Source organism: Colias croceus, chromosome 17, assembly GCF_905220415.1.
Source record: "Colias croceus chromosome 17, ilColCroc2.1".
Lineage (NCBI taxonomy): Eukaryota > Metazoa > Arthropoda > Insecta > Lepidoptera > Pieridae > Colias > Colias croceus.
In genome coordinates, this window is record NC_059553.1 from 8,279,062 (window position 1) to 8,306,000 (window position 26,939).

A 26,939-nucleotide genomic window follows, 5' to 3' on the forward strand; every position below is an offset into this window, starting at 1 on the left:
CACATTATAAATTTTACCACCCCTATTGAAGCTTATTTATAATGAATCTAATTTCAAACCATTTTTTGCTTAACAAAGAATCTTCAAAAAAATCTACACTAAAATAATTATAACAAATAATTAGGACAATGAACTAATGCGTGGGCATATACAAGAGCACGTCGCAAAGTACTTCCCAGAAGAGGAACCAGTTGTGCTCGAAGAGATCGTCGTTCCTGAAGAGGAGGAGCCCACTGGAGAGGAGGAGGAAGATGGTAGTAATATACAGACAGTAGTAGTAGTAATTAGCTTTTTCTCTAGGCTCTTTCAGGTGGATCCGAACTCAAACATAAAATTATATCTCATGAAAATCAGAAATAAGCAACACAAATCAATTCAGAATTTTTGTCCAACAAACTCTGCTGGTAAGATAATTATTGAAATTGTTCGAGTACAAAAAATTGCTTATATTTAGATACGATGGTGGTGAACAATTAAAAAATTTGATCTTTATGACATCGTTAAAACAACACTTCAATATTTGATCGCAAACTTGATGTTAATAGTTTTGATATAAATTTAAGAATTCGCTGCTGAGCTAAAACCAAAAGCTGAAAAGGTTGAAGAACAAGAAGCGGTCATAGAGGAAGAGGAGGAAGTAGAAGTTGAGAAGCAGCTTACCGTAAGTAAAGTGTAATTAAATTTATAACACAAGTTAATACGTAAAGAATGAAACAAGAAAGTTATTTTCTCCATAACTTTCAATAATTTATAGAATTTTTGAGTTATGGAGGATTTATTTGGTCATCCATCAAATGAAGGAACTTCAGGAGAATTTAATCAACAGAAATCACAGAAAACGTTACGGAATTTATAATAATTATGATTTTATGACAAATTTATTTTAGTTGGAAGAATATGTTCTCCGTGATCCGCTCCTGTTTGGTGATTACCGAAACGCGCTCGACGAAGAGGAGGTGCGCTATTATGAAGATCTCTTGGATTATGAGGCGGTTTATTTCCTTTTTCAAGAGGTATGTCATCAAATACAAACGTGTATTTGATTGTTGCAGCTTGTTGAGCAATAATTGTTATTCCTATTTGATATTTTGTAGTTTAGGTGTCACGAGCAATTCATTTCCTATTCTGTAATTACTTTTCAGAATTAGTTCCCATTTCGAGACGCTGTTAATTAGTACCTATAGGGAGTGTTTTTTTGTATGTACTTTATTTCAAGTAACTTCGTACGAACTTTCCACCCTGTTGGTATACCGCATAAGTATCTAGACAGCTCACTTTATCGCAGATCCTGGACGAGTACAACGAGCGCGTGGGCAAGATGTCGGTGGTGCTGTTCGAGGACTGCCTCGAGCACCTGACGCGCGCGCACCGCATCCTGCGCACGGACCGCGGCAACGCCATGATCATCGGCGTCGGCGGATCCGGCAAGAAGTCCATCTGCCGCCTCGCCGCCTTCGCTGCCGGTGCGTGTTGTGTTGTCAAACTCAAACTCAAACATTTATTTTGACGTGATTTTTTTTATTATTTTGATGTATTCGTGGCATGGCATGACGTGACGTTACGTGACGTGACTTATCGTGACGTGACGTGTCGTGATTTGATGTGACGTGTCTTGACGTGACGTGGCATGGCATGACGTGACGTGACGTATCGTGACGTGACCTGTCTTGACGTGGCTTGACGTGTCGTGATGAGTCTTGATGTGTCGTGATGTGTCTTGGCGTGACGTGGCATGGCATGACGTGACGTAATGTGTCGTGACGTGGCGTGTCTAGACGTGTCGTGACGTGTCTTGACGTGTCGTGACGTGTCGTGACGTGTCGTGACGTGTCTTGGTGTGTCGTTACGTGGCTTGACGTGTCTTGACGTGTCGTAACGTAACGTGTCATGATGTGACCTGACATGTCGTGACGTAGCATGACGTGACGTGACGTGTTGTGACGTACGTGACGTGGCGTGGCGTGACGTGTCGTGACGTGTCGTGACGTGTCGTGACGTGACGTGGCATGGCATGACGTGACGTAATTTGAAATGACGTGTCGTGACGTGACATGACGTGTCGTGACGAGTCTTGACGTGTCGTGACGTATCGTGACGTGTCGTGACGTGTATTGACGTGTCTTGACGTGGCGTGACGAGACGTGGCATGACGTAATGGCCCTTGCTGTGTGTGCTATTTGTAGGGATAATAAAACATTACATAATTGTATAACTTCGAACTGGTCAAAGTTTGCATAGATTTACTGCGGGTAAACGGGTTCGCCGCTATAATGTTTACAAATTTACTACGTTACTACTCATATTTTTATAATAATAATTTAAATTAATCAAGTTATTGTTCCTTTTCCCGATGCAGGGTGTGAGATGTTCGAAATAACAGTGACGCGCAATTACAATGAGAACACGTTCAAAGACGATATGAAGCGGATGTACAACCAGCTCGGCGTTGATGGCAAACCCACTGTGTTCCTTTTCACCGCGGCTCAAGTATGTGACAAAGTTATTTGTATGCGTTGAATAGTTTTCTGGTGATAATATGCGTTAGTAAATTTAGAACTGCTTGTGTTCAAAATTCAAATGCTTTAGAAACTGTTGTCACATTATTTAAAAAGTGTATAACGTAAGTTTCGTAAGCACCGTGTTTCTCTGGTTAAATTTTGCTCTTAGCTTAAAGTGATGAGAATTGGAAATTCAGATGAGATTGAAAGTATAGATTGCTTTTCTGATTATACTTTTCTCTGTGTCATCTTAATTTTTTAGTAGCGTTTTCTGTATCAATTTGATAATATACGTGTTTTTAATATCACTTTACTCCTAAATTCTAGATATTAGAAGAGGGTTTCTTGGAATTTATCAATAACATCCTTATGATCGGAATGATTCCTGCTCTTTTCGGTGACGATGAGAAGGACGCCATCATTAATGCTGTTAGAAACGAAAGCAGTGAAGCGGGATACGGCGTTGCTAAGTAAAGTATTATTAGAAAATAGGCTTTGTTCAATATCGATATTAAATATTCCACATAAAAAGACTGTAAAATTTCCATATTCAATTACTATTTTCCACTTCCACACATGCCAAAGCAGATGATTAGATCTCTATGAAATGTGGTACTGAGACAGATTACATAAAATTGTTTTCAGGGACGCAGTATGGAACTTCTTCTGCAACAAGTGCGCCAACAATCTGCACGTGGTGCTATCTATGTCGCCCAGCGGAGATATATTGAGAAATAGGTACAAAATAACCAGATTTTATTGTCAACTACAGTTTTTATTATTACCCCAACTCACTGTTTACTTTCATTTGTTTCTTTGTTTTAACTTTCTATTATCAACTCCTGTTTGAAATTTTAGGTGCCGAAGTTTTCCAGGCTTAGTTAACAACACCACCATTGACTGGCAGTTCCCGTGGCCAAAGCAAGCGTTATTAGCTGTGGCTAATGTATTTCTAGCGGATGTAAGCAAATTAACTCCATTATTATTGACGCTGCTTTCAATTTCTTGTGTAACACCAATTGACAATGATAATTATTTATTAAATCATAAAATAATGTTGGGTTCACAACATACTGCATACATGTATTTTAAGAACAGTTTTTTTTTTTTTCATTTATATTATTTTTTATGCTAACCCTTATTAGATTTATTATAATTTATAACCATTTCTACGCTTGCAACATATAGAAAAGGTAAATAAAACATTTCTAAAATGTCCAACATTTTTTGTTATACAATAAACGATTTCCACCAGGTGGAAAAAATCCCGGAAGAGTTTCGTCCAATCATAGTAGAACACGTGGTTCACGTGCACATGTCGGTAGCACGATATTCAGCGGAGTTCCTCTTGCGCCTGCGCAGGAACAACTATGTCACGCCCAAACATTACATGGACTTCCTGACTAACTATCTGTCGCTGCTGAATGAGAAAGATGCTTTTATTGTTGCTCAGGTAACATTTTAAACTATATAACATTTTAACTATATCAAAAGACATAAATGTTGTAGTTAAATACATAAATCATAAGGAAGTGATACCTACTATACCCCTAAAAACTAATGGCTTGCAGTGTGAACGTCTTATTGGTGGTTTAGCAAAAATAGAAGAAGCTAATGTACAATTGGAAGACTTGAATGCTAAATTGGCGGTGCAAAAGGTGATTGTAGCGGAGCAAACTAAGGAATGCGAAATATTACTGAAAGAGATTTCAGTGGGTATGTAAAAATTCGAATCCAACTACCCTCATAATTAAATTGGTACATTATTAATTTAATGACGCAAATTTTAAAATATCGATGGTACTAGTTTTGTTAAAACAATTTGTTCAACTAATGATTCAAATGATAAAGCTATTTGACAAAAATACCTGTGCATTCAAAAACAACTAAATAAACAATAAACATGCAGCCACGGAAGCAGCAGTAGCGAAACAGCAAGTGGCCGAAGTGAAGAGTGCAGAAATAACAGAGCAAAGTAAAGTGATAGCTGAAGAGAAGTCAGAAGCAGAGGAAGCGCTGTCTGCCGCATTACCGGCGTTAGAAGCGGCTAGACTTGCTCTAGCTGATTTAGATAAGAATGATATTACTGAAATTAGATCGTTTGCTACGCCGCCGGAAGCTGTGCAGGTGAAAATAGATATGGACTTTTGTGTGCAATTTACTTTAAATTAAAACATTTTATTGCTTATTTTTTTACATTTTTTTTTACATTTATGGTACAACAGTTAAGTAAAATTAAATCATAAAATATTCGTAAGTACAATATAACTAGATATCAATTTGTGTTCCTAGGTTGTATGCGAATGTGTAGTTATCATACGTGGCATCAAAGATGTAAGCTGGAAAGGTGCTAAAGGGATGATGGCAGATCCGAATTTCTTGAGAAATCTTCAAGAAATGAACTGCGACCTGATAACGCAGAACCAAGTGAAAGCTGTAAAGGCACACATGAAAAAGAGCAAGAAATTAGACACTATGCAACAAATTAGTAAAGCGGGGTTAGTCTAAGTGAATCGAATAATATCCTTTAAATGCTAACCTTAAATACTGTATATAGTAGTGATGTGTGTTGTATGTAGCAATAGTCTGTTGCTTTTAATTTCTTAAAGTTTCTACTTAGTTAACAAATATCCACAGATACGGGCTTCTAAAATTCGTAATAGCTGTTCTCGGCTACTGCGCTGTATACAAAGAAGTAAAACCCAAAAAGGACAAAGTGGAATCTCTAGAGAAGGAATACACAGAAGCGTGCAACTACCTCGCGTCGCTCAATCGAGAAATCGATAGATTGCAACGCACTCTGAACGGACTCAACACGAAATATGAAACTGCAATGTTGAGAAGACAAGAACTACAAGAAGAAACGGATATTATGATGCGAAGATTGGTTGCAGCCGATAAGCTAATGTCTGGTCTATCGAGTGAACAGAAACGGTGGACTTTAGATTTGGCAGCGTTATACGTGGAACAATCTAGATTGATCGGGAACTGTTTGCTTGCTTCTTCTTTCTTGAGTTACGCTGGACCATTTTCATTCTCGTTCCGACAAACTATGATTTATGAGGACTGGTTGGGCGATGTGCTTGAAAGGGGTATACCGCTTACAATGCCTTTTACGGTGGAGAGGAATTTGACGAATGAAGTTGAGATTAGCGGGTTTGTATTTTTCCTAATTTTGTATAGTAATCGATTTGACTAACTGATGATAAAACTGATTTAGATATTTCACGTTTCTTTTTTTCTTCTTATTTGTTTCTTTATATTTCACCTTTAAAACTTTCGTTTAAATAAATATTAATTTTCTTTGTATAATTTAGATGGAATTCAGAAGGTCTCCCGCCAGATGAGTTATCAGTACAAAACGGCATCTTAACAACCAGAGCATCTCGATTCCCGCTCTGTATTGATCCTCAAACACAAGCGTTAACTTGGATCAAGAAGAAGGAGGCTAAAAATAACTTGAAAGTAAGCAATTAAAGACATTAAGGTTTTAGATTATACATGTAAAAATTGTAAAATAAATATTTTTTTGTTATAGGTCTTATCCTTCAATGATCCTCAATTCCTGCGACATTTGGAGATGGCCATAAAATACGGAATGCCAGTTCTATTCCAAGATGTCAATGAGTACATTGATCCAGTTGTTGATAATGTGCTTGAAAAAAATATCAAAGGTATATTATAAGACATTAAAAAAATCTCCTATAAACAATTATAATATTAAAAAAACTAATTTATGTCTCTCGAAATGTTTGTTATTTTAGCCGTATTGACCCGTAAAAGCTGATTCTACAGATGTAATGCCGTCTACACACGAACTTTCAAAAACGTTGTCTTCTGAAGTTTTCCTAAAATCTTTTTAATTTCTTCTCAGTCTTATAATTCGATAGAGCCGGCTGCACGCCCGAAAAAACATGACTCATGCGGCGTTACCTCGCTCTGAGGCGTTCCGTAAGGCTTGAAGTGCAAGCGAGAGCGCGGAACGAGCGACAAAGAAGCACAATCGTTGTCACGTTCAACTATCGTCAGTAAACCGACTTTACAGACAGCCAATTTTTTCTGTTTTATTATTTTCTTACCATGTCTAGTGGAGAGCGGTCGCACGTTCGTGATGCTGGGCAGCTCGGAGGTGGACTACGACCCGAACTTCCGCATGTACCTCACCACCAAGCTCGCCAACCCGCAGTTCAACCCGGCGGCCTATGCGAAGGCTGTTGTTATCAATTACACTGTAACCGTTCAGGTATTTGGAAATGCTCTGTTTATTATGTATTTTTTTAATTACAGTTTTTCGCAATGTGCTCTATAATATTATGGGGTTGGATTTTGTGATCTTATCGTATTATTATATTATATCGTATTTGTTTTAAAAGCCAATGCAGCCGACATAAAATAAAACTTCCTCCTCCTTTTTAGAAGTTGGTGGCAATTAAAAACTATAATTTATTATGATAATCCTGGCGATCTCGAAATTTTTAAATATTTTTTCTTTTCTCATGTCGCAATATTAAAGACAAATGTTTGCAAGCGTTTATTTTTTCGCCAGGGTCTAGAAGACCAGCTCCTCAGTGTCGTCGTACGAGCCGAAAGAGCCGATCTAGAAGAGCAACGCGAGAGTCTAATCATAGAAACAAGCGCGAACAAAAGTTTGCTTTCGGGACTCGAGGACTCGCTGCTGCGTGAGCTAGCCACTTCCACTGGTAACATGTTGGACAACGTGGAGCTGGTCAATACGCTAGAGAATACCAAGTCGAAAGCCGCTGAGGTAATTTTGCAGAAATCAATTAAAAAAAAATCATTGAAAAATTTGTAGTAAGTAATTTTTTTGGCGAGTCTATTCCTTGGGGCTCGAGGATGAGCTAGCTATTGCACGTATGGAGTAAGGAATATTTCATCTCAAGTAATCGTGCTGATTGCTTTTCGATATAATAGAATGTAATAAAACAAAATATGTCTAATGTTACATTATCACAGCAACACGAATGAGCAACAAAGTCGATGAACTTATGTCTGGCAATGTTCTTCTTAATGCTACAAATCTACGATTGTTTGTAGGTAATGGAGAAACTAGAGCTCGCAGAAGCAACAACGAAAGACATAGAGAAATTGAGAGATGGCTACAGACCGGTTGCAAAACGCGGCTCCATACTTTTCTTTGTCCTTTCTGATATGGCCGGCGTCAACACCATGTATCAGTACTCGCTGTCGTCATATTTGGATGTAAGTATCACTGATATACAATAATATATTCTATATTATCATCTTTTAATCGGATACATCGTGCCTTTTTTTTTTTTTTTTTTTTTTAATTTTAATTTTTTGTGAAATCGATAAAATATATTTTCTTACAGGTATTTTCCTTTTCGCTCCGTAAAGCGATGCCAAATGTTATATTGGTAAAGCGTCTCAAGAACATTATTGACATGTTGACGAAAAATGTTTATGATTATGGATGTACAGGTGAGTTTTTCTCTATATATACTTTTATTTATGGTCAACATAATTTATTTTGAGCTATTTGTAAAAAAAGGGGTTGCTTTGAATGTGATTTTTTAATAATAACAACTGTACTTTCTTATTTTATAAAACAAACCTAAATAGCAGTTTAACGCAATTTGGGGAAACATTTAAATAAGAACTTTTTAAACTTAGCTACATATTATGGTTGCAATCTTATCTCAAATAAGAAAGAAAGAATAGATGTAAGATGAACTATGTATAAAATTTATTCTCAGGTATATTCGAACGCCACAAGCTGTTATTCTCGTTCCAAATGGACATAAAGCTGGAACAGAGCGAAGGCAACGTGAGCCAGATGGAACTGGACTTCTTCATCAAAGGGAACATCTCGCTGGAGAAGGCGGCCAGAGCGTGCCCCGCCAGTTGGTTGCCGTCGCAGGTTTGTTATTTTACTATGATGTTATTTATATTCTCTTGTACGAGTGCTCCATGTTTTGTTACACGTGAATGCCCTAGTGTGTGCCCACAAAAGGAAGAAAATTCGCCTTTGCACAAAATTATTTTATTATTGATTTTGGATTGTATTCTCTCGTCTCAGGGTTGGCAAGACATCATGAAACTGAGCATAGACTTTCCAGAAACGTTCGGAGACTTGCCGGACAACATTAGCAATAATCTTCAGGAATGGCAGGAGGTATGAGCCTTTTTGTCGTTATCAATTTAAAATATCATCATATTGTTTATTCTTACTTGTACGTGTTATGTACCTACATATAAGATTAGAGGATGCATGGGGCCACCCAAGAAGCTGCACCTGTTAGGAATTGCGACATCGCGCACACCTGCGCTTCCAGAGAGTGTTGCGGCAATCATCGCCACCGCGACGCTGCAGCTACCCCGCCGAGGAGGACGAGCACTCTTAGTTCTAACATCGAACGGGAGGGACGTAGGTTAAGTTAGGAGTAATTTATTATGTAATTTTTTTTTACAATAAATAATTTAAAGTAAATTTCGGTTTTTTTTGCGCCTTCGCGGGCCGGTCGATATAATTGGCGCAGTCTTGTGGATGATCCTCGAGAGCCGTCTCTCGGAACGCGAAACTACAAGCATCGAGAATTGCCATTCCATCGGAGGGACGACGACGGGGACCAAGAACCTACATCTATTGGCCGCCGCAACGCGAAGGGTATCCGAACATTGATACTGCAAGAAAGGCCGAAATGAAAATCCTGTAAGTACACTAATTCTCTTAGTGACTTGCCATTCCTAGATTTGTAAGTTTTCCTAGATTACCCATTCACGGGAACCGAGGAACTGTAGCGCGTAGGTTTAAAATATTAATTCATCGCGAATTAATTTTCGAATTTTACAAAATCAAATTGTAAAATTCAAATATAGATATTAGGTTGATAAAAGATTAATAAGTTTAAATATTAATTAATTACGAATTAATTAATTTTCAAATTTTGCGAATTAATTCATTTCATAATTCAGATATATTAATTAGGTAAAGATTATTATTTTTTTATATTAGTTTAACGAAGTTAATAAATTAAATTTAATTTAATATATTTTATATTATAAGTATAGGAAATTAATCTAAAATGTCAGATTTAGATAAAATTTTTAATGCACTTAGGCTTTTGCCAGAATTCGATGGTAATGTTAACGTTTTAACAAGATTTATACATTTAAGTGACCAATTGGCTGAGGAATTTATAGAAAAAGATCCCGGAAATACTTTAAAAACTGCCGCGTTATGTAATGGTATTTTAAATAAAATCACTGGGCCTGCAGCCCGAGTTATTAATGCAAACGGTATACCTACTACTTGGCACGGTATCAAAAGCGTATTAGTTAATAACTTTTCTGACCATAGAGATGAGACCGCCCTTTATAACGATTTAGCCTTATTAACGCAAGGTCGTAGCTCTCCTCAAGAGTTTTACGAAAAATGTCAACATCTTTTTAGTACTATAATGACGTATATAGCATTACATGAAACAGTCGTTACTACTCGTGAGGCAAAAAGGGACCTGTATCAAAAATTAACACTACAGGCTTTCCTACGTGGCCTACGAGATCCGTTAGGCTCACGTATACGTTGCATGCGCCCCGCAACCATTGAAAAAGCATTAGAATACGTGAATGAAGAACAAAGCACTTTATACCTTCAACAACGTAATGAAACTTTTGATAGGAAACCCCACGTACCCTTTAGAATGCCGTACTCGAATGAACCGTTTTATAGACATAATGATTTTAGTGAACCTATCTCTTCTAAACTACAGCCTTTACATTCGTTCAGACCGCAATTTAAGCCACCAAATTTTAATCGAAATTTTAATCAACCACAGGGACCAGCACGTCCTACTCGTACTATGCAAATTTTCCGCGCTGCACCCCCTAACTATAACCCGCAGAGCAATACGTTCAGATTACAGCCTAAACATCCCGCGCAACCGAAACCGCATCCTATGAGTGGCGTTAGCCATTACGTTACAAAGACTTTACCACCAACACCTTTTGCACGCGCTCATGATTGGTCAAAATTTGGTAATCCACCCCCGAGTAATTACTTTAAGACTAGGGAGATGAATCATAATGAATATATAGATAACGAAGAATATTACTGTACCGATTTATATCCTTATGAGGATAACTATTATAATAATGAATATTACTGTACGGAATATGAACCTTATGTACATTGCGAACAGACAGACGCACCTGAAAATTCTGATGAAACGTGTGACGTACGTTCAGAACACGATCAGGATTTTCAGAATCCACCAAAATTAGAAAAACCAAAATAGAATTAAATCTACACACGCAACGTCAACTTCCTTATATTCAAATTCATAATCCTCCACTTAAATTGTTAATTGATACTGGAGCTAACCAATCTTTTCTTAGCCCTGATGCAGTACAGAGATATTTTCCTGACGTTACTCTTAATTATGACCCCTTTGAAGTAAGTAATGTTCATGCTGTAACTCGTAGTAATTATTCTATAACATTACCTAGTTTTCCTGAATTTAATGACCCTGACGATATTACATTTTTCGTTTATAAATTTCACAATTATTTCGACGGCTTAATAGGTTCAGATTTGTTAGATAAATGGGAAGCATCAATTAATTATAAAACTAAAACTTTAAATACTTGCAATGCTACGAATCGGTTATTAGTATATGACTCACGGAACGCTAATCTTTATGAGGACGTCATACCCGCAGGAAGTAGTAAATTAGTTAGATTACCTATAGATGTTGAGAATGGAGACGCTATTATACCGGAACAAATTATATGTAATTGTCATATTTCTGAATGTTTAACGAAGGCGAAAAGCAATCGCGCTATCGTGGAAATTTCTAATCCAACCCGTAATGACGTAATTTTTTCAATGGATCGACCAGTATGTGCCGAGGTTTATAATAACGAGTGCACGCGCACCAAACGTTCGTCCGACCGTGTGAAACAGGTATTATCTCGCTTGCGTACTGATCACTTAAATAATGAGGAACGTTTAAATTTAGAGTCATTATGTTCACAGTATGCGGATGTATTTTATATAGAAGGAGAAACCTTAACATTTACGAATAAAATTAAGCATTCTATTAGAACTAAGGATGAAATACCGGTTTATACGAAAAGTTATCGCTATCCATTTATTCATAGACAGGAAGTACAGAATCAGATAAGTAAGATGTTAGAACAGGGTATTATTAGACCATCAGATTCAGCATGGAGCTCTCCTATTTGGGTGGTACCTAAAAAGGCAGATGCATCCGGCAAAGTTAAATGGCGTTTAGTTGTTGATTTTAGAAAGTTAAATGAGAAAACTTTGGATGACAAATATCCGATTCCTAATATTACAGATGTCTTACATAAATTGGGTAACTGTCAATACTTCACAACGTTAGATTTAGCAAGTGGGTTTTATCAAGTAGAAATGAACCCAGCTGACATTCCAAAAACCGCTTTTAGTGTAGAACATGGTCATTTTGAATTCTTAAGAATGCCCATGGGTCTAAAGAATAGTCCGTCTACTTTTCAAAGAGTAATGGATAATGTACTGAGAGAATTGCAAAATTCTATTTGCCTAGTCTACCTAGATGATATAATAGTATTTAGCACTTCTTTACAGGAGCATATCATTAATCTTGGGAAAGTGTTTCAGAAATTGCGTGAATCCAACTTTAAAATACAAATGGATAAATCGGAATTTCTTAAACTCGAAACCGCGTATCTAGGTCACATTATTAGCAAAGATGGGATAAAACCTAACCCAGATAAGATATCTGCCATCCAAAAGTATCCCCTTCCGAAAACTCCAACCGATATTAAACGATTTCTAGGTCTATTAGGTTATTATCGGAAATTCATACCAGATTTCGCTAAAATCACGAAGCCCATGACACAATGCTTAAAAAAGGGTTCAAAGATAACATTTTCTAAAGATTACATTGAATGTTTCGATAGGTGTAAAACATTATTAATGAACGATCCAATTCTCCAGTATCCTGATTTCAATAAAGAATTTATTCTTACGACTGATGCGTCGAATTTAGCCATCGGTGCTGTACTCTCGCAAGGCCCCGTTGGTTCCGATAAACCAATTGCGTACGCTTCACGTACACTTAATAGTAGCGAAATTAATTATAGTACGATTGAGAAGGAATTATTAGCAATTGTCTGGGCAACGAAATATTTCCGTCCTTACCTTTTTGGCCGCAAGTTTAAAATTATAACTGATCATAGGCCCCTTCAATGGGTCATGAATTTAAAGGAACCTAATTCCCGTCTCACACGTTGGAGGCTCAAACTTAGCGAATACGATTACACCGTAATTTATAAGCAGGGAAAGCAAAATTGTAACGCCGATGCTTTATCGCGTATTCAAATTAACAATGAGGAAACAGATTCTTTAGCGGTTAATCCAACAGAAACAACACCTTCGTTAATAAGAAGAAGTTCAGATACAATTACTGTTAATTCAAATTCAAGTACGATTACTGCACATTCGAAATCAAGTACTCTTACAGCAAATTCCGACACCGTCACAGTTCATACTGACGCGGAGAACCCAATTCTAGATATACCTATAACAGATCACCCGTTGAATAAATTTAAGAGACAGATAGTTATTACTTTAATAGATAGAGTACCGAGTAAGCCTATAATTTCAAAACCTTTTGAAAATCATACTAAGATAGATATTAATGTTAACAAAGCGAATATTGATAGCGAAATAGTTTCACTAATTAAAAAATATGTAGATCCTAAGATAAAAACTGCAATTCTAGTTCATCCCCCTGATGCTATGTGTACTATAGTTCCAATAATACAGAGTAATTTTAAAAGTTCATGTATGGATTTAGTTCTTACAAAATTAGAATTGCAAAATGTCAAAGATTACTTTAAGCAACAGGAAATAATACGAAATTATCATGAAGGCAAAACTAACCATCGCGGAATTAACGAAACTCATTTATCTTTATCTAGGAAATACTTTTGGCCTAAAATGAAGGAAGCAGTAACTAAATATATTAATGAGTGTAGCATATGTGGTCAAGGGAAATATGATAGAATTCCAGTAAATCCAAAATTTCGAATCGTAGTTCCTCCTACAAAACCTTTTGAAATAATACATCTCGATTTACTTAGTATTGATTCTCAGAAATATCTCACTATAATAGATGCATTCTCTAAGTATGCTCAAGCATATTGTTTAAAGGACGCAACCGCAATAAGCGTAGTTCAGGCTCTTTTGACGTTTGGTACACATCATGGCTTACCTATGACTGTCGTAACGGATCGAGGTCCTGAGTTCACGAACCAAATATTCAGTGAATTTGTAAGGCTTCATAGAATAAATCACCATAAGTTATTAGCTCATGCACCTAACGAAAATGGTATGGTAGAACGGCTTCACTCAACTTTATTAGAACACATACGTTTACTAAAACTTGAACGACGTGGTGAATTAATCATTAACTTAATGCCGTATGCTGTTCTTGCCTATAATAGTTCGATCCACAGTTTTACGAAGTGCAGGCCTCTTGACATTATAACCGGTCATTTAGATCCCCGCGATCCTGTAGATATCGATCTATCAGAAAATGTCTTACAGCAATATATGCAAGAACATCGCGATAGTATGCACAAAGTATTCAAAATTATTAATGAATCGTCTTTGGAACGCCGTACTCAAATTACAGAAAACATTAATAGGAACCGCGAACCCGAAATACAGTATTATCCAGATCAACAAATTTTTGTAAGAAATCCTAGGGCTAGTCGACAAAAGACCGCACCGCGTTTTACGCACGATACTGTACTGGCTGATTTACCTATTCATATCTATACTAAGAAGAAATATGGCGCTGTTGCTAAATCTAGGCTTAAGAGGGTACCTAAATTGTTACAGAATCCTTCCTCTGATCCTGTGCCAGATTCAAGCAGAAGATCCCACCCTGACTAGCTTGGATGACGGACCTGGTATATTACCATTTAATATTGGAACTGCTAGAATTGTCACTCATTATCATTCATTTTTGCAAATTATTAATTTAAAGGATATTCGTGATAGTATAACCATAGTAAAGGATCAATTAAATTCATTAACGCCTAATTTGCACGATAAATTATTTTCGCTTTATAATTCACATATTGAACACTTGCATTATAAGATTATTAAATTGTCAAATCAGTTGGAAACTTTTGAACCCAATCGCATAAAGAGAGGTCTCATAGATGGTTTAGGTTCAGTTATAAAAAGTATTTCTGGTAATCTAGACTATACAGATGCAATTAAATATGATACCGCAATTAAATTATTACAAAATAATGAGAATAAATTGGTCACAGAAATGAATAATCATATAAGCCTCAGTAAAGATTGGACAGAACAACAATCTGATATTTTAAACAACTTAATTAAAAATCAGGAAAAAATTGAAATAGCTATAAATGATTTAAAGGCCAATAATTTAAACGTTACTCTATACATAGATTTAATTCAACGCGTAGCGATTTTATCAGATAATATAGATGATATATCTGAAGAATTACATAGATTAGAAAATTTATTAGGTTTTATTCGTGCGAAAAGTACGCATCATCTTATGTTCAATTCAAATTCTCTAAAAGAAATGCTAAATAAATTACACAAATTTTATGGTAAAGAGCAAATCCCTCAAGTTAATTATAGAGAATATTTTGATTTAGTTAAACTAGGCTATTATTATAGTAATAGGAATATAGTTATAGTTTTTATGTTCCCGGTTGTCCTTCCTGCTACCTTTGAATTATTTAAATTATCCATAGTTCCTAATAAAGATAGTAAAGTCCTAATTCCACCCTATCCTTTTGTGGCAATTCACAACGAGGATTTTATGTACATGGAGGCAGAATGCCCGAAGTCTGGCCTAGGGTATCTATGTGAGGACAAGCTGAACCATCATCGATCCAAAAATGACTGCGTGTATCACCTTATTACCACGCAACGAGTCGTCGCATCTTGTCTCTTCACGCCTGTGGAGCTCGGAGCGCCCGCACTAGAAAAATTAGACGACGCCCACTACGTCATCAGTTTCCCCAAGCCATCAAAAATCCACTTATCATGCTCGCAAGATCAATATGACGTCATTAAAGGAAGCTACTTAGCCACAATACCCAAAAACTGCATTCTTCAAACGGAGGCTTTCAAGATAGTCAATCGAGAAGACCATATCAAAGGACAGATAATGAAAATTGCAAACCTGCCAGATTCCAGCCAATATAATACAGATGAAGAAGTTCTGAAGTTGAATTCGATAAATTTGGATAAATTACACGCTAGTAACAGAGCTATATCAATGGAAATGCCTATCAGTACTAACAACGGATACGAGATTCTCTATATGCAGCCTTCCATAATACCGATATATGTTATATTAATAACGAGTGCAGTTGCCCTAGTGACATGGTACATCGTACGGAGACTGCGTACATCAAAGCCTATTACTACGAGTGTTCATGGTAATCAAAAAGAAGAAATAGAACATCAATCAGCGGAGGGTGAAATTTCAGCGATATTAACGAGCCTTGCCCGCCAATAATCGCTGAACTTCAGGAGGGAGGTGTTATGTACCTACATATAAGATTAGAGGATGCATGGGGCCACCCAAGAAGCTGCACCTGTTAGGAATTGCGACATCGCGCACACCTGCGCTTCCAGAGAGTGTTGCGGCAATCATCGCCACCGCGACGCTGCAGCTACCCCGCCGAGGAGGACGAGCACTCTTAGTTCTAACATCGAACGGGAGGGACGTAGGTTAAGTTAGGAGTAATTTATTATGTAATTTTTTTTTACAATAAATAATTTAAAGTAAATTTCGGTTTTTTTTGCGCCTTCGCGGGCCGGTCGATATAATTTACGTCTCTCTATGCTGCGCAATACAGAATTTTTGTTTGTGTGTTTGTTATCTTTACATGTACAAACATACCTTCCTATCTTACAAAGTCTTTACTTTTAACGTATTTCTAAGTCAAAAATTGATTTGATCCTTTCCTTTTATTGCCAACGCTCTGTAGTTGACACACATGCACATTTATGTACGATAATAAAAATTGAAAACCTCCGTCATATTTGAGTCAATAACATACAAAAATAGAGTCAATAACATCCCTCCGCAGTGGTTCGACAGCGACGCGCCCGAATCATCCGAGATTCCCAACAATTACCGTTCCCGCGTGAACCCGTTCTCACTCCTCATGCTGCTGCGCTGCTTCCGCGTGGACCGCATCTACCGCGCGCTCACCGACTACATCACCGTCACTATGGGCGAGGAATACATCACGCCGCCGGTCATCAGGTAAGCCTTTGTGAAAACAATAGTTTATAATATTATGATTGATGAAGAAGCCAATAATATGGTTGCATGTTCGTTCTGATTTCTTCTTCTTCTGCCAAAAAGTATTTTATTTTTATTTATTTATTTATTATTCATTTATTCAGAAAAAATAAACTTTTACATGTCTTAAATACTTACTAATTAAATTTAAAATTCAAAAAAGCAATTTTCAAATTACAAATTTAATAAAAAAATAACGTCAATAAGAAGGTGATTTAAAATAATAACAAGTCTATTCTAAATTGGAAGGCTCATGCACAGTTAAATTAAAAAATTCAAAGAATCATATCGTCAATGTATGTGAAAAATATGTGCCATAGCACTAATTTTCAGGTCCATCTCTCAACTGGCGTATTCAGACCTTAAGAATATCTATCGTTTCTTTAAGTTTTAATTCTCTACAGCCTTGACATGATATTCGAGCAAACCACGCCCTACACGCCGGTAGTGTTCATCCTGAGCCCAGGCTCGGACCCGACGGCAGATCTGATGAAGCTCGCAGATCGCTGCGGCTTTGGCGGCGGCAAGTTCAAGTATCTCTCCCTTGGACAGGGGCAGGAGGGGGTGAGATAAATAAATAGATTTGAGTTATAGACTTATAGTGATAATGTAAATAAGAAAAGAAATAATATTATAGGTCAATGTATGGACCGCTGAATAGGATTTTATCAAATGATATGTAAATATTTAATGATAACTCTTCAGTTCTCAAAATATCTTCAGCAGATTACAATATCGATAAAAAAACTTTCAAGCACTTCTCGCTTGGGCGTTTCGTTTTTTACGACTATCTCTTCTTCATAATTTGATTGCGTGTAAATTTACAAAACTAGCACTGTAACTTAATTCTTTATACTAAATCTAATTTACTACATATAAAATATTTAAACTGCTTCTGAATTTCAATTTTATCCTATAAATTCTCTACCAGGCTGCCCTATCCCTGCTCGAAGGCGCAATCTCCCACGGCCAATGGCTGATCCTGCAGAACTGCCACCTGCTGGTGTCGTTCCTGCGTGAGCTGGAGAAGCAGCTCGAGATGATGGAGAAGCCTCACCCGGAGTACAGACTCTGGCTCACCACGGATCCCACGCCCACCTTCCCCATTGGGATACTGCAGAGGTCGTTGAAAGGTGAGGGTAGCTCTATAATATGCGAATAGAAATTAATGGAAATATTTTAATATTTAATTAAAATACCTATTGTTTAAATTTAAACTTACACTTAGAAGAAAAATAAGTCGATTGTTATAAATTAAATTTTAAATGTTCGTTTCTTGTGTGAAATCAACTACACTTACTGTTTTTTAGGAAAATACTTAAGATAAATTCGCTGATTTTGACCATTATAATTCAGTCGTAATCCGTAATATGTTTGATTTCATAATAATTTAATAAGTTTAAATAAAATTCTGTAAAATGTTACCTGAGCACAGAACTGTGTACCTGAGTATCCTGTAATATTTCAGTGGTAACGGAACCACCGAACGGGCTCAAACTGAACTTACGGAACACGTACTTCAAGATGCGTGCGCACGCGCTCGATGAATGCCCACATCCGCAGTTTAAGAAACTTGTCTACGTTTTAGCTTTCTTTCACGCAGTTGTTCAGGTAATTATTTTTTATTTAGTTATTATTAATATATACAATATAATAATATAGACAAAATATTTTATTGGTTTTTGTAATGAATGAGCACACCTATTTTCAGATCTATTTTACAATTGGAAAATTTTTTGGAGTTGTTAAACCTTCAACTGCTGAAAATTTGCCACGGACTATAACAAATTTATCAAATTTCATTCCTATTCTTCTTTTTTTCACCCAAATTAAAACTGTATAAGCACAAACACGTAGCATCGTACAGTCTACAGATGAGTTGAGCTATCTGTAAAATGTTTTCCCTATATGAACGGGAACGGGAACTATGCGGGTTTTTCTTTGACTGCGCGGGCGAAGCTGCGGGTGGAAAGCTAGTACATATATAAATGTTTGGCTAGGAGCGTCGCAAGTACGACAAGATCGGGTGGAACATCGCGTACGACTTCAGCGAGTCGGACTTCGTGGTGTGCATGCAGATCCTGCAGTGCTACCTCGAGCGGTGCCATGCTGCTGCCGGGCCCACGCCCTGGGCCACGCTCAAGTATCTCTTTGGAGAGGTACGAGACTGTTTTTATTTTATTCTGTCATTTCTTTACCATTTCTTATGAAAATTATATGTACTAACATGAATTTATAAATTGGCATAACTCTTGATTGCTGCCACACGGTGCACTCTGGGATTATAAATAGATTTATATTTTCTAAAAAAACTCATTTTACACTCTATTTACATCAGTTAGCATTAGGGCTTCCTAATTCATCTTTAAATGTTATTTAGTTCATTGCACGCCTCCTACCGAACAACTAACCAACAAATTATCGATTTGCTTCCTTCTTAACACCTTAGATTTTCTATAGGTATGAATAAATACGTAGCTATGAGTAAAAATGTTATATGTATACTTACACATTTGCATAATCATTTACACTACAAATACTTCCCTAATGCTTTATTATTACTGTATAGTATTCATATCTCAGGTGATGTACGGCGGTCGCGTGATCGACGACTTCGACCGTCGCGTTGTAGGCACATACATGGAGGAGTACATGGGCGAGTTCCTCTTCGACAAGTTTCAGCCGTTCCACTTCTACCGCGATGCGCATTGTGACTATGTGATACCGCCCGATGGGGAACGGGAAGAATATATTGGTAGATTTTCTGATTTACATCGTCTCAAACTTTTTGGTCTGTGTAGCGCATGTCGCGTGACGCACGATACGTACCTACGATAATTATCGTACAAACACGATAATTTTTAGTTAAATGTCTATAGTGTGAAAAAAAGTCTCACTTTTACCGTGGTTTCATAAAGCCACACAACATTTTTTTGAAGTGATACGATTTTGGTATCTTTGAAATTTGCCAAAAAAAATTCTAACACGTGTGCTCGGCACGCATGCTCCTTTTTAAATGATTTGTGCAATAATGGGCAATCATATTTTAAAGGAAATCAATATTTTGTACAACGAACCATCATATTTTATACTTCTTCTTATGCATCATCTATTTTATATCTATAACAGCCTTTATCAGTCTAGTGCCCAAACAAAAGGTAGCCAGTGTCCAGACTATAATTTACATCCGTGCTAAATTTTATCTATATCTGATCAGTGATCAACAAAAATATTTCACTTTCGAAAACTTATGTTTTTTTTACAGATTTCATCGATACTCTACCACTAGCGAACACACCAGAAGTGTTCGGTCTCCATCCAAACGCCGAGATTGGCTACTTCAGTCAAGCTGTCAGAGAAATGTGGGGACATTTGATTGAATTGCAACCACAAACCAGTAAGTAATTAAACTATAGCAATAAAATCTCCTTAATTTTTGAATCTTCTTTACTTTTCCCAGTAATTTTCCAGGAACAGTTTTTATATTAAACAGGTCAAATATGTGTAGATTAGAGGTTGAAAATATGTAGGTACTTAGTCATTTTAATCAAATCTTTATTATGTTTATTGCAACCAGTAAGGAAAGCAGAAGGTAAGTTACTTTTATATTGAGACGCATATTTTTTTACTGTTGTATTTTTTAATCCAAATATTATATTTATGCTTTTGCCGCCAGTCAGGGAACCGGAAAGTAAGTTACTAACTTATTTATTTTGACATGTGTGTTGGTTTAATTTTTATTGCTATGCATTTTTTTATTTCCTACAAATAAAAGACTACAAAATGAGAGTGAAATTTATACGGGAATTATTTCATTTTCTAGCACCAAACTAAGTTGATGATTTTATTTTCGATTAATCGTAATTACTATTGCTATCGTTTTATAACTGATATGTCTTGTGTATCCTTTTTCTCTTCTTTTTCCTTCGGTACTTCGTTTTTACTGTCGGTAGGGAAGCGCTTGACCATAATCTCGCCTGATGTTAAGCTGAGATGTGGTCTAAAATGGTACGCCCTTCCCTAGAAGATATCTGTTCACTCTGCGCTTGAATACTCTACTTTGATGTTTAATACATATTGTCTCATAATATATTTTATCCCTCTAGGCGACAGCGGCGGCACGATGAGCCGCGACGACTTCATTGACATGATCGCTGTGGACATCCTCAACAAGCTCCCCGCTGAGTATGAGATCTGGCGCGTGCGCAAACAGTTCGAGATGAACATGACGCCCTCCGCTGTAGTACTGCTGCAAGAGTTGGAGAGGTAGGGCTCTCTATTTGAGGGCTATGTTGTGCTTTTTGGTGGAATTTATTTAGTTTCAGTTTTGTCTTTAACTATTTTGCCTCTATAGCGACCTATTTTAATACATAAACTGTTCACTTCCAAAAGCCATCAATTGTTTGTGTAAACTACCCTCTCATGAAAGCAGATTGCTTTATGTGTCCCTACGCAAAAACAATCGGTTTGCAGATTTATGAACTACCCACATCTTAAAAGTGAATTGCTGAATTTTCTACTACCCTCTCAATATCAGATTCATTATACGTTTCTGTTTTTGGATAACCGAATTGTTTTCAACTAAGTAAATCGATATACTTAATATTCCGATAGATTCAACCGGCTCATAGCGAAAATGCGCAGCACCCTATCCCTCCTCCGCAAAGCGCTAGCGGGCGAGATCGGCATGGACGCAGTGCTGGACAACGTGTCGTACAGCCTGTTCAACGGGCAGCTGCCGCTCGTGTGGCGCTCGCTCGCGCCCGCCACGCGCAAGGGGCTCGGCGGCTGGATCGAGCACTTCACCGCGCGCGCGCAACAGTACACCGACTGGGTGAGTGTACACACAACGTGTTGTATATGTTGCACTTGGCGACTGGGTGAGTGTACAGACAACGTGTGGTGTATAGCAGTACACCGACTAGACTGGGAGAAGGTACTGCGGCCTGAAGGGTAATTGGAAATTTTGGGACTTGTGACGTTTGAAGAGTGTGTGTTCAAACTTGTGACGCCAATCATTCCCAAGTTGTTGGTTTCGGTACGATTTATTACAATACATATGTATATGGTGGGTAGGTCCTATACCTACATCGTCCTGAAAGCAAATTAGTATGTGTTATTTTATACGTAAACTGAACGCTCATCCTGGGCCCGGCTAAAATGAACTGAAAAAAAAACAATTCTAACTCTACATTAATTAATAAATAGCTTTCTACTGCTGAAAGAAATGAAAAATTACTTTAGTCCTTTTTTTTTTAATTTAACCAAATTTTAATTTAATTTTTTGCTTTATGTTACCTTAATCTAATACATGCATTTATATGTTTATGATGATCCAGGCGACCATGGAGGAGCCGATAGTGATCTGGCTGTCCGGTCTGCACATCCCCGAGTCGTACCTGATCGCGCACGTGCAGATCGCGTGCCGGCTCTACACGTGGCCGCTCGACCGCTCCACGCAGTTCACCAGAGTCACCAAGTATCTGGTGCCCGATGATATTGAGGAGCGGCCTGTCACTGTTAGTAAATGGTGTACTGTTTGATGTTTAGTGTTGGAGATTTGTTTGGTGTGATTCTTGATTGGTTGGCAATTGTTTGATGTAGTAGTTAGCGTATGTTTACTTTGTGTAGCTGAATGCTTGCGTACTTATTTGGCGATATTGCTGTTATTTATACACTGCTTATTTATTTCATTAGTAATATTTATATGCTTGATGCATAACTAACTTTTAACTCTAGAATAGACTCGTAAACGATAGACTTCGTCTTCCGTTGGCTCGTTATCGATAAATTGTGTAAATTAGTGCACTGATAGCTTATAGTAAGAGAGTTTGTGTCTGTAGCTTGATGCGTTAGATTGTTTGATAGCGTGCTTCTTCATTCATAGGTTCATAGCTTGACTCGTTAGCAATGGATTATATATAGTACATTGTAAGCTTAATTTGTTTGTAAAATTTTGTAAAATGTGAGTACTGAAAGTCTCCTAAACAAATAGGTCACTGTCTCACTCACTGATTTACCCGCCACTTCATTCCGCGCAGAACCAAATTGTGGAACAGCCTGCCTTCGGCGATATTCCCGAACGCCTATGATAATATCGAGGCATTTAAAAAGAGAATCTACCTCCACCTTAAAAAGTTGGCAACACATCTTCGGACACATCTGTGTATGCCTATGGGCGTTTGTCTTCTTTCATATAAAAAAAAAACCAACACAAACAAATGTGCATTAACATGTACGTGCACAGGGTTGCTACGTGCGCGGTCTGTACCTAGAGGGCGCGCGGTGGGACGCGGCGGACGGCTGCCTGCGCCGCTCGCACCCCAAGGTGCTGGTCACCGAGCTGCCCATCATGTACATCATACCCATCGAGTTCCACAAGCTCAAGCTGCAGGTTGGTTATAGCCTGACATTATCGATACTTCAGGGTAGACATTGTTTTAAAAATCTGCTCAATTTTTACAAAAAAACCTAAATTGCCTGCAAATTGTGAGAACTGAAATAATTAATTGATTAAATGCAAATAAACGAGATTTATACAGAAAAAAAATTCAATGATTTAAATAATTAAAGAAATCCATTTTTTCAATTCCAAAGCACCTTCATAATGAAATTAAGATTGCCATACACCAAAATTAATTCTTTTCATTTTTTTATATTTTTTTTTATAAGGTGTTCTTAATCTTATGAGTTATGTGTGTGTGTATGTTTAAATTTTAGTTTGTGTGTGTTGAAATTAATGGTTCTTTCTTGCCCACACTGCAAACACCAACAGAACACGCTACGCACGCCCGTATACACCACCTCCCAACGGCGCGACGCGATGGGCGTCGGGCTCGTGTTCGAAGCGGATCTGTGGACGGCGGAGCACTACAGCCATTGGGTGCTCCAAGGAGTCTGCCTTATCATGAACACCGATTAATTATTATTATTATATTCCTACGTGCCTTAGATAATTATTAAAATAACTAAGTACATTAGGTACACAATGCTTTAAAAAAATCCCAAATATGTCAATAAAATATTCAAGTCAAAAGGCACAAACAGTAAAGAGAAGACAAGCTTATTATCATTATTTTAAGGTGTATTCATAAAATGTATCAAAAGCATTATATTTTTACGTAAAAAATCGACCTTATTCGTATGAGTTAGAGTCGAATTTACAAACCACAGCATTTTTGAGTACTCAGTTGTTATTAAGTTGTTAGGTATACGAATTAATAATAATATGATGTCACACCCAAGCTTCATCATAAGTATTATACAGTAATTGTAAACAAACGTTCTTCTTAAAGTTATTGATATCATAATATTATCATAGTCTTAATTTGTTATTTATATTATCTAAAAACCCAAACATAATTTTATTTCTCTTACTGATACCTTCTTGGAAATAATTTTAGTTGGAAATGATATCTTATCACAAGCTGTTTGTTTTGCAGAAATATTTTTAGTTTTTTATAAGATAAATGTTAACTTTAATTTATTTAATAAAGACTGATTAAGCTTTACCATTGTTTTGTTTTTAGTACACCTATCTTAACATAAATAAATTGAACCAGAATAAGCTGATTTCAATAGGAAATAAATCCATACTAATTTACTACTATAGTATTATATTATGTGCTAATTTGGATGAAGTTTTAACTGAAAATAGTACATTTCTCCTCATGTATAAACTGCTTTCTTTAAAAAATGTACAAATGAAAATTGAAATGACTACCTGACTATATGTTTACTACAACCTGACTGCAAAAAATTTACTTGATAATATTATATTTTCACCATAACAGAGATTCAATAATGAAAACAAAAATTTATTTAAATAATTTATTTCACACATTTAGATTTAACTTGCGGTAAACATAGATTATAAAAAGATGAACTTAGAAAATCTTTGAGCGGCTGCCATTTCACCCAGCCTTTATTTTGAAGGAATTCTTTTGTTTTCTCTGAGCCCACATAGTGTGGATCCTGAAACAGGAAATATTAAAATTTGAAATTTTTATATATAAATAGCAAAAATTGTTAATTGTTAACACTTAACATCAGGTCGCCCACTTGACTCCTAGGTTTAAAAATGTTACTTATTCCGAAATTTCTTAATAAATATATTTTTGCAGTGAAACTTCATTAGGCATGTTTAGGTTAAAATTTAAGGTTGCTTAATGGCAATACTGTCACCTTGTGGAGTAACGCAACGGTTTTGGTAATTCAGAACCAAAGAAGTTTCACTTCTGACACATGTCCTCGGTACACACACTTTTTTTACTGGACCAATATATATAGTTATAATTTTTATATCCTTCCACTCAAAAAAAGGAAAAAAGTCAAATTATAAGGAACGAACGACGGTCCCGAGTTCGATCCCCGGTCAGGGCAAATATTTGTGTGATGAACTCAATTATTTGTTCTTGGGTCTGGGTGTTATTATCTATATATGTATTTATTCAATATTATATTTATCGTCGCCTAGTACCCACAACACAAGCCTTAATTGAGCTTACTGTGGGACTAAGTCGATTTGTGTAATAATGTCCTATAATATTTATTTATTTATTTATTTATTTAAGGAATAATCAGACTTACAACAACCAACAAACTTGAGTTAGCTCCATCATCATGTATTCCCATGATCCCTTTGGAAGAGCAATCCACATCACCACCCATCATAACAGGAGACCCATATTTTATAAAATGGGTTTTTAGCGCATCAACTATGTTATCTAGACCTTCTCCTTTGTTCACGTGTAGAATTTTACATGGAATGACATATAACTTATCTATAACGAGACATACCTGCAATTATAGATTTGAATATAAGAGTTTTTCTCAAAGGATTGTAAAAATAGAAAAGTGACTAAAAATGTTATTTTTAATTAATTGACTGTTTATAAATAGATATAATTAGGATGATTACAAATGATAAGTTTTTACTCCATTACATACGGAATGAAAATAATATGTTGCCTTAGTGTGTATAATATAATTTTATTATACTTATTTGTTATTGATTTTTTTTTTATAGTTTTAATTGCATGTAAATTTTTAATTTATTTTTGATTTTATTTAATTTGTCTCTGATTTTTTTCGTGTCGTGTTTAACTGTAAATGGAAGACACAGGCTCCTGAAAAACAGTTCTTACTATCTTAGGAGCCTGGGTCGCTCTAATTTGTAAAATGTTTTAAGTGAAATAAATTATTTATTTATTTATTTGTACCATTATATTTAAAAATAATTTTATCCACACAGCTACATTTAGGCTTTGGCAGATCCTACATTTATTACAACTTACTTCAAAACTACCAATCCACTGTCTTGAACCATGAAAGGACTTAGGTTTATCCTCTAAATCAACTAGTATTTTTTGTATTTCCCTGATCGTTGGCACTGAAACATCTTTATTAATATTGTGTTTCATCCAGGAACATATTGTTTGCAAAGTTCTGTAGCCACAACCCCAACCCTGTAAATATGGAAATTATAGGTTATAAAATATGTAAACGTCTGTGAACTAAATCGCAAAAATTATATAATACCCTGTCATCAAATCCATCACATAAATAATGGTAATACTCATAATTTCCATTTACTAAATAACAATTATGTTTAGAAATATTCTCATCGCTTTCGTGTACGTTTACTAACAAATTGAGTGACTTTGACATTTTAATTTTTTTAATTTGACATTCATTAATTTAAACACTTGGCATTTAGTTAGTTACCAATGTGGTTACCAATAAATAAGTGTCAAAATAATATACCTATAATCACCCTATAATCCTAAAAATATAATATAATCCGATATTAACACAAATGGATGTAAAATTAACGTGATGTTATTTAAAAATATATTATCTACATTTTATTGATTACATTGTCATAGATCTATTCTGTAAATTCTTCGAGTAAAGAGTCTTACACTAGTACTAGTACCCTATACTAGTAACCAACCTATACTAGGACTAGGTCTGAATAATTACTTTTGACCCATAATTCGAATTCGCATATTTTCCAATTTCGTTATAATAATAATATTTTACTGCGTATTTTTCTTTAGGTGAGTAATGTAGATTCAGG

At 36.2% G+C, this 26,939-nt stretch overlaps 2 protein-coding genes across 2 annotated transcripts in view; one reads left to right on the forward strand and one right to left on the reverse strand.

The window, feature by feature from the left end:
* LOC123699318 (dynein axonemal heavy chain 10) overlaps positions 1-24,369 on the forward strand; it is a 55,674-nt gene extending 31,305 nt beyond the window's left edge. The window contains exons 58-90 of the mRNA XM_045646245.1: positions 125-254; positions 564-661; positions 888-1,013; positions 1,286-1,463; positions 2,357-2,487; positions 2,826-2,968; positions 3,144-3,236; positions 3,357-3,459; positions 3,754-3,951; positions 4,070-4,214; positions 4,408-4,625; positions 4,791-4,996; positions 5,136-5,654; positions 5,816-5,963; positions 6,037-6,172; positions 6,587-6,741; positions 7,045-7,263; positions 7,554-7,718; positions 7,850-7,958; positions 8,234-8,397; positions 8,557-8,652; positions 16,641-16,819; positions 17,263-17,422; positions 17,790-17,991; positions 18,327-18,469; positions 18,859-19,017; positions 19,442-19,613; positions 20,124-20,255; positions 20,965-21,124; positions 21,473-21,692; positions 22,198-22,377; positions 23,106-23,252; positions 23,634-24,369. Coding sequence (XP_045502201.1) covers positions 125-254; positions 564-661; positions 888-1,013; positions 1,286-1,463; positions 2,357-2,487; positions 2,826-2,968; positions 3,144-3,236; positions 3,357-3,459; positions 3,754-3,951; positions 4,070-4,214; positions 4,408-4,625; positions 4,791-4,996; positions 5,136-5,654; positions 5,816-5,963; positions 6,037-6,172; positions 6,587-6,741; positions 7,045-7,263; positions 7,554-7,718; positions 7,850-7,958; positions 8,234-8,397; positions 8,557-8,652; positions 16,641-16,819; positions 17,263-17,422; positions 17,790-17,991; positions 18,327-18,469; positions 18,859-19,017; positions 19,442-19,613; positions 20,124-20,255; positions 20,965-21,124; positions 21,473-21,692; positions 22,198-22,377; positions 23,106-23,252; positions 23,634-23,780 — 5,481 coding nt within the window. The 3' untranslated portion in view covers positions 23,781-24,369. The remainder of the gene's footprint in view (positions 1-124; positions 255-563; positions 662-887; positions 1,014-1,285; positions 1,464-2,356; positions 2,488-2,825; positions 2,969-3,143; positions 3,237-3,356; positions 3,460-3,753; positions 3,952-4,069; positions 4,215-4,407; positions 4,626-4,790; positions 4,997-5,135; positions 5,655-5,815; positions 5,964-6,036; positions 6,173-6,586; positions 6,742-7,044; positions 7,264-7,553; positions 7,719-7,849; positions 7,959-8,233; positions 8,398-8,556; positions 8,653-16,640; positions 16,820-17,262; positions 17,423-17,789; positions 17,992-18,326; positions 18,470-18,858; positions 19,018-19,441; positions 19,614-20,123; positions 20,256-20,964; positions 21,125-21,472; positions 21,693-22,197; positions 22,378-23,105; positions 23,253-23,633) is intronic.
* A 307-nt stretch (positions 24,370-24,676) lies between these two features.
* Positions 24,677-26,527, reverse strand: LOC123699319 (ufm1-specific protease 1). Its single transcript, XM_045646246.1, has 4 exons — positions 26,399-26,527; positions 26,155-26,325; positions 25,448-25,657; positions 24,677-24,832 (listed from the first exon to the last, which is right to left on the reverse strand). The coding sequence occupies exons 1-4, from the start codon at positions 26,525-26,527 to the stop codon at positions 24,689-24,691; spliced, it is 654 nt and encodes a 217-aa protein (XP_045502202.1). The 3' UTR covers positions 24,677-24,688.
* Positions 26,528-26,939: the final 412 nt, after the last annotated feature.

Excerpts from the sequence above, each read along its gene's own strand:
- LOC123699319 (XM_045646246.1), bottom strand. The coding sequence starts at position 26,527 with ATGTCAAAGTCACTCAATTTGTTAGTAAACGTACACGAAAGCGATGAG. Across the intron at positions 25,658-26,154 it reads AGTGGATTGGTAGTTTTGAA|GTATGTCTCGTTATAGATAA; the intron begins GTAAGTTGTAAT and ends CTATAATTGCAG. Across the intron at positions 24,833-25,447 it reads ACTCAAGTTTGTTGGTTGTT|GATCCACACTATGTGGGCTC; the intron begins GTAAGTCTGATT and ends TTCCTGTTTCAG.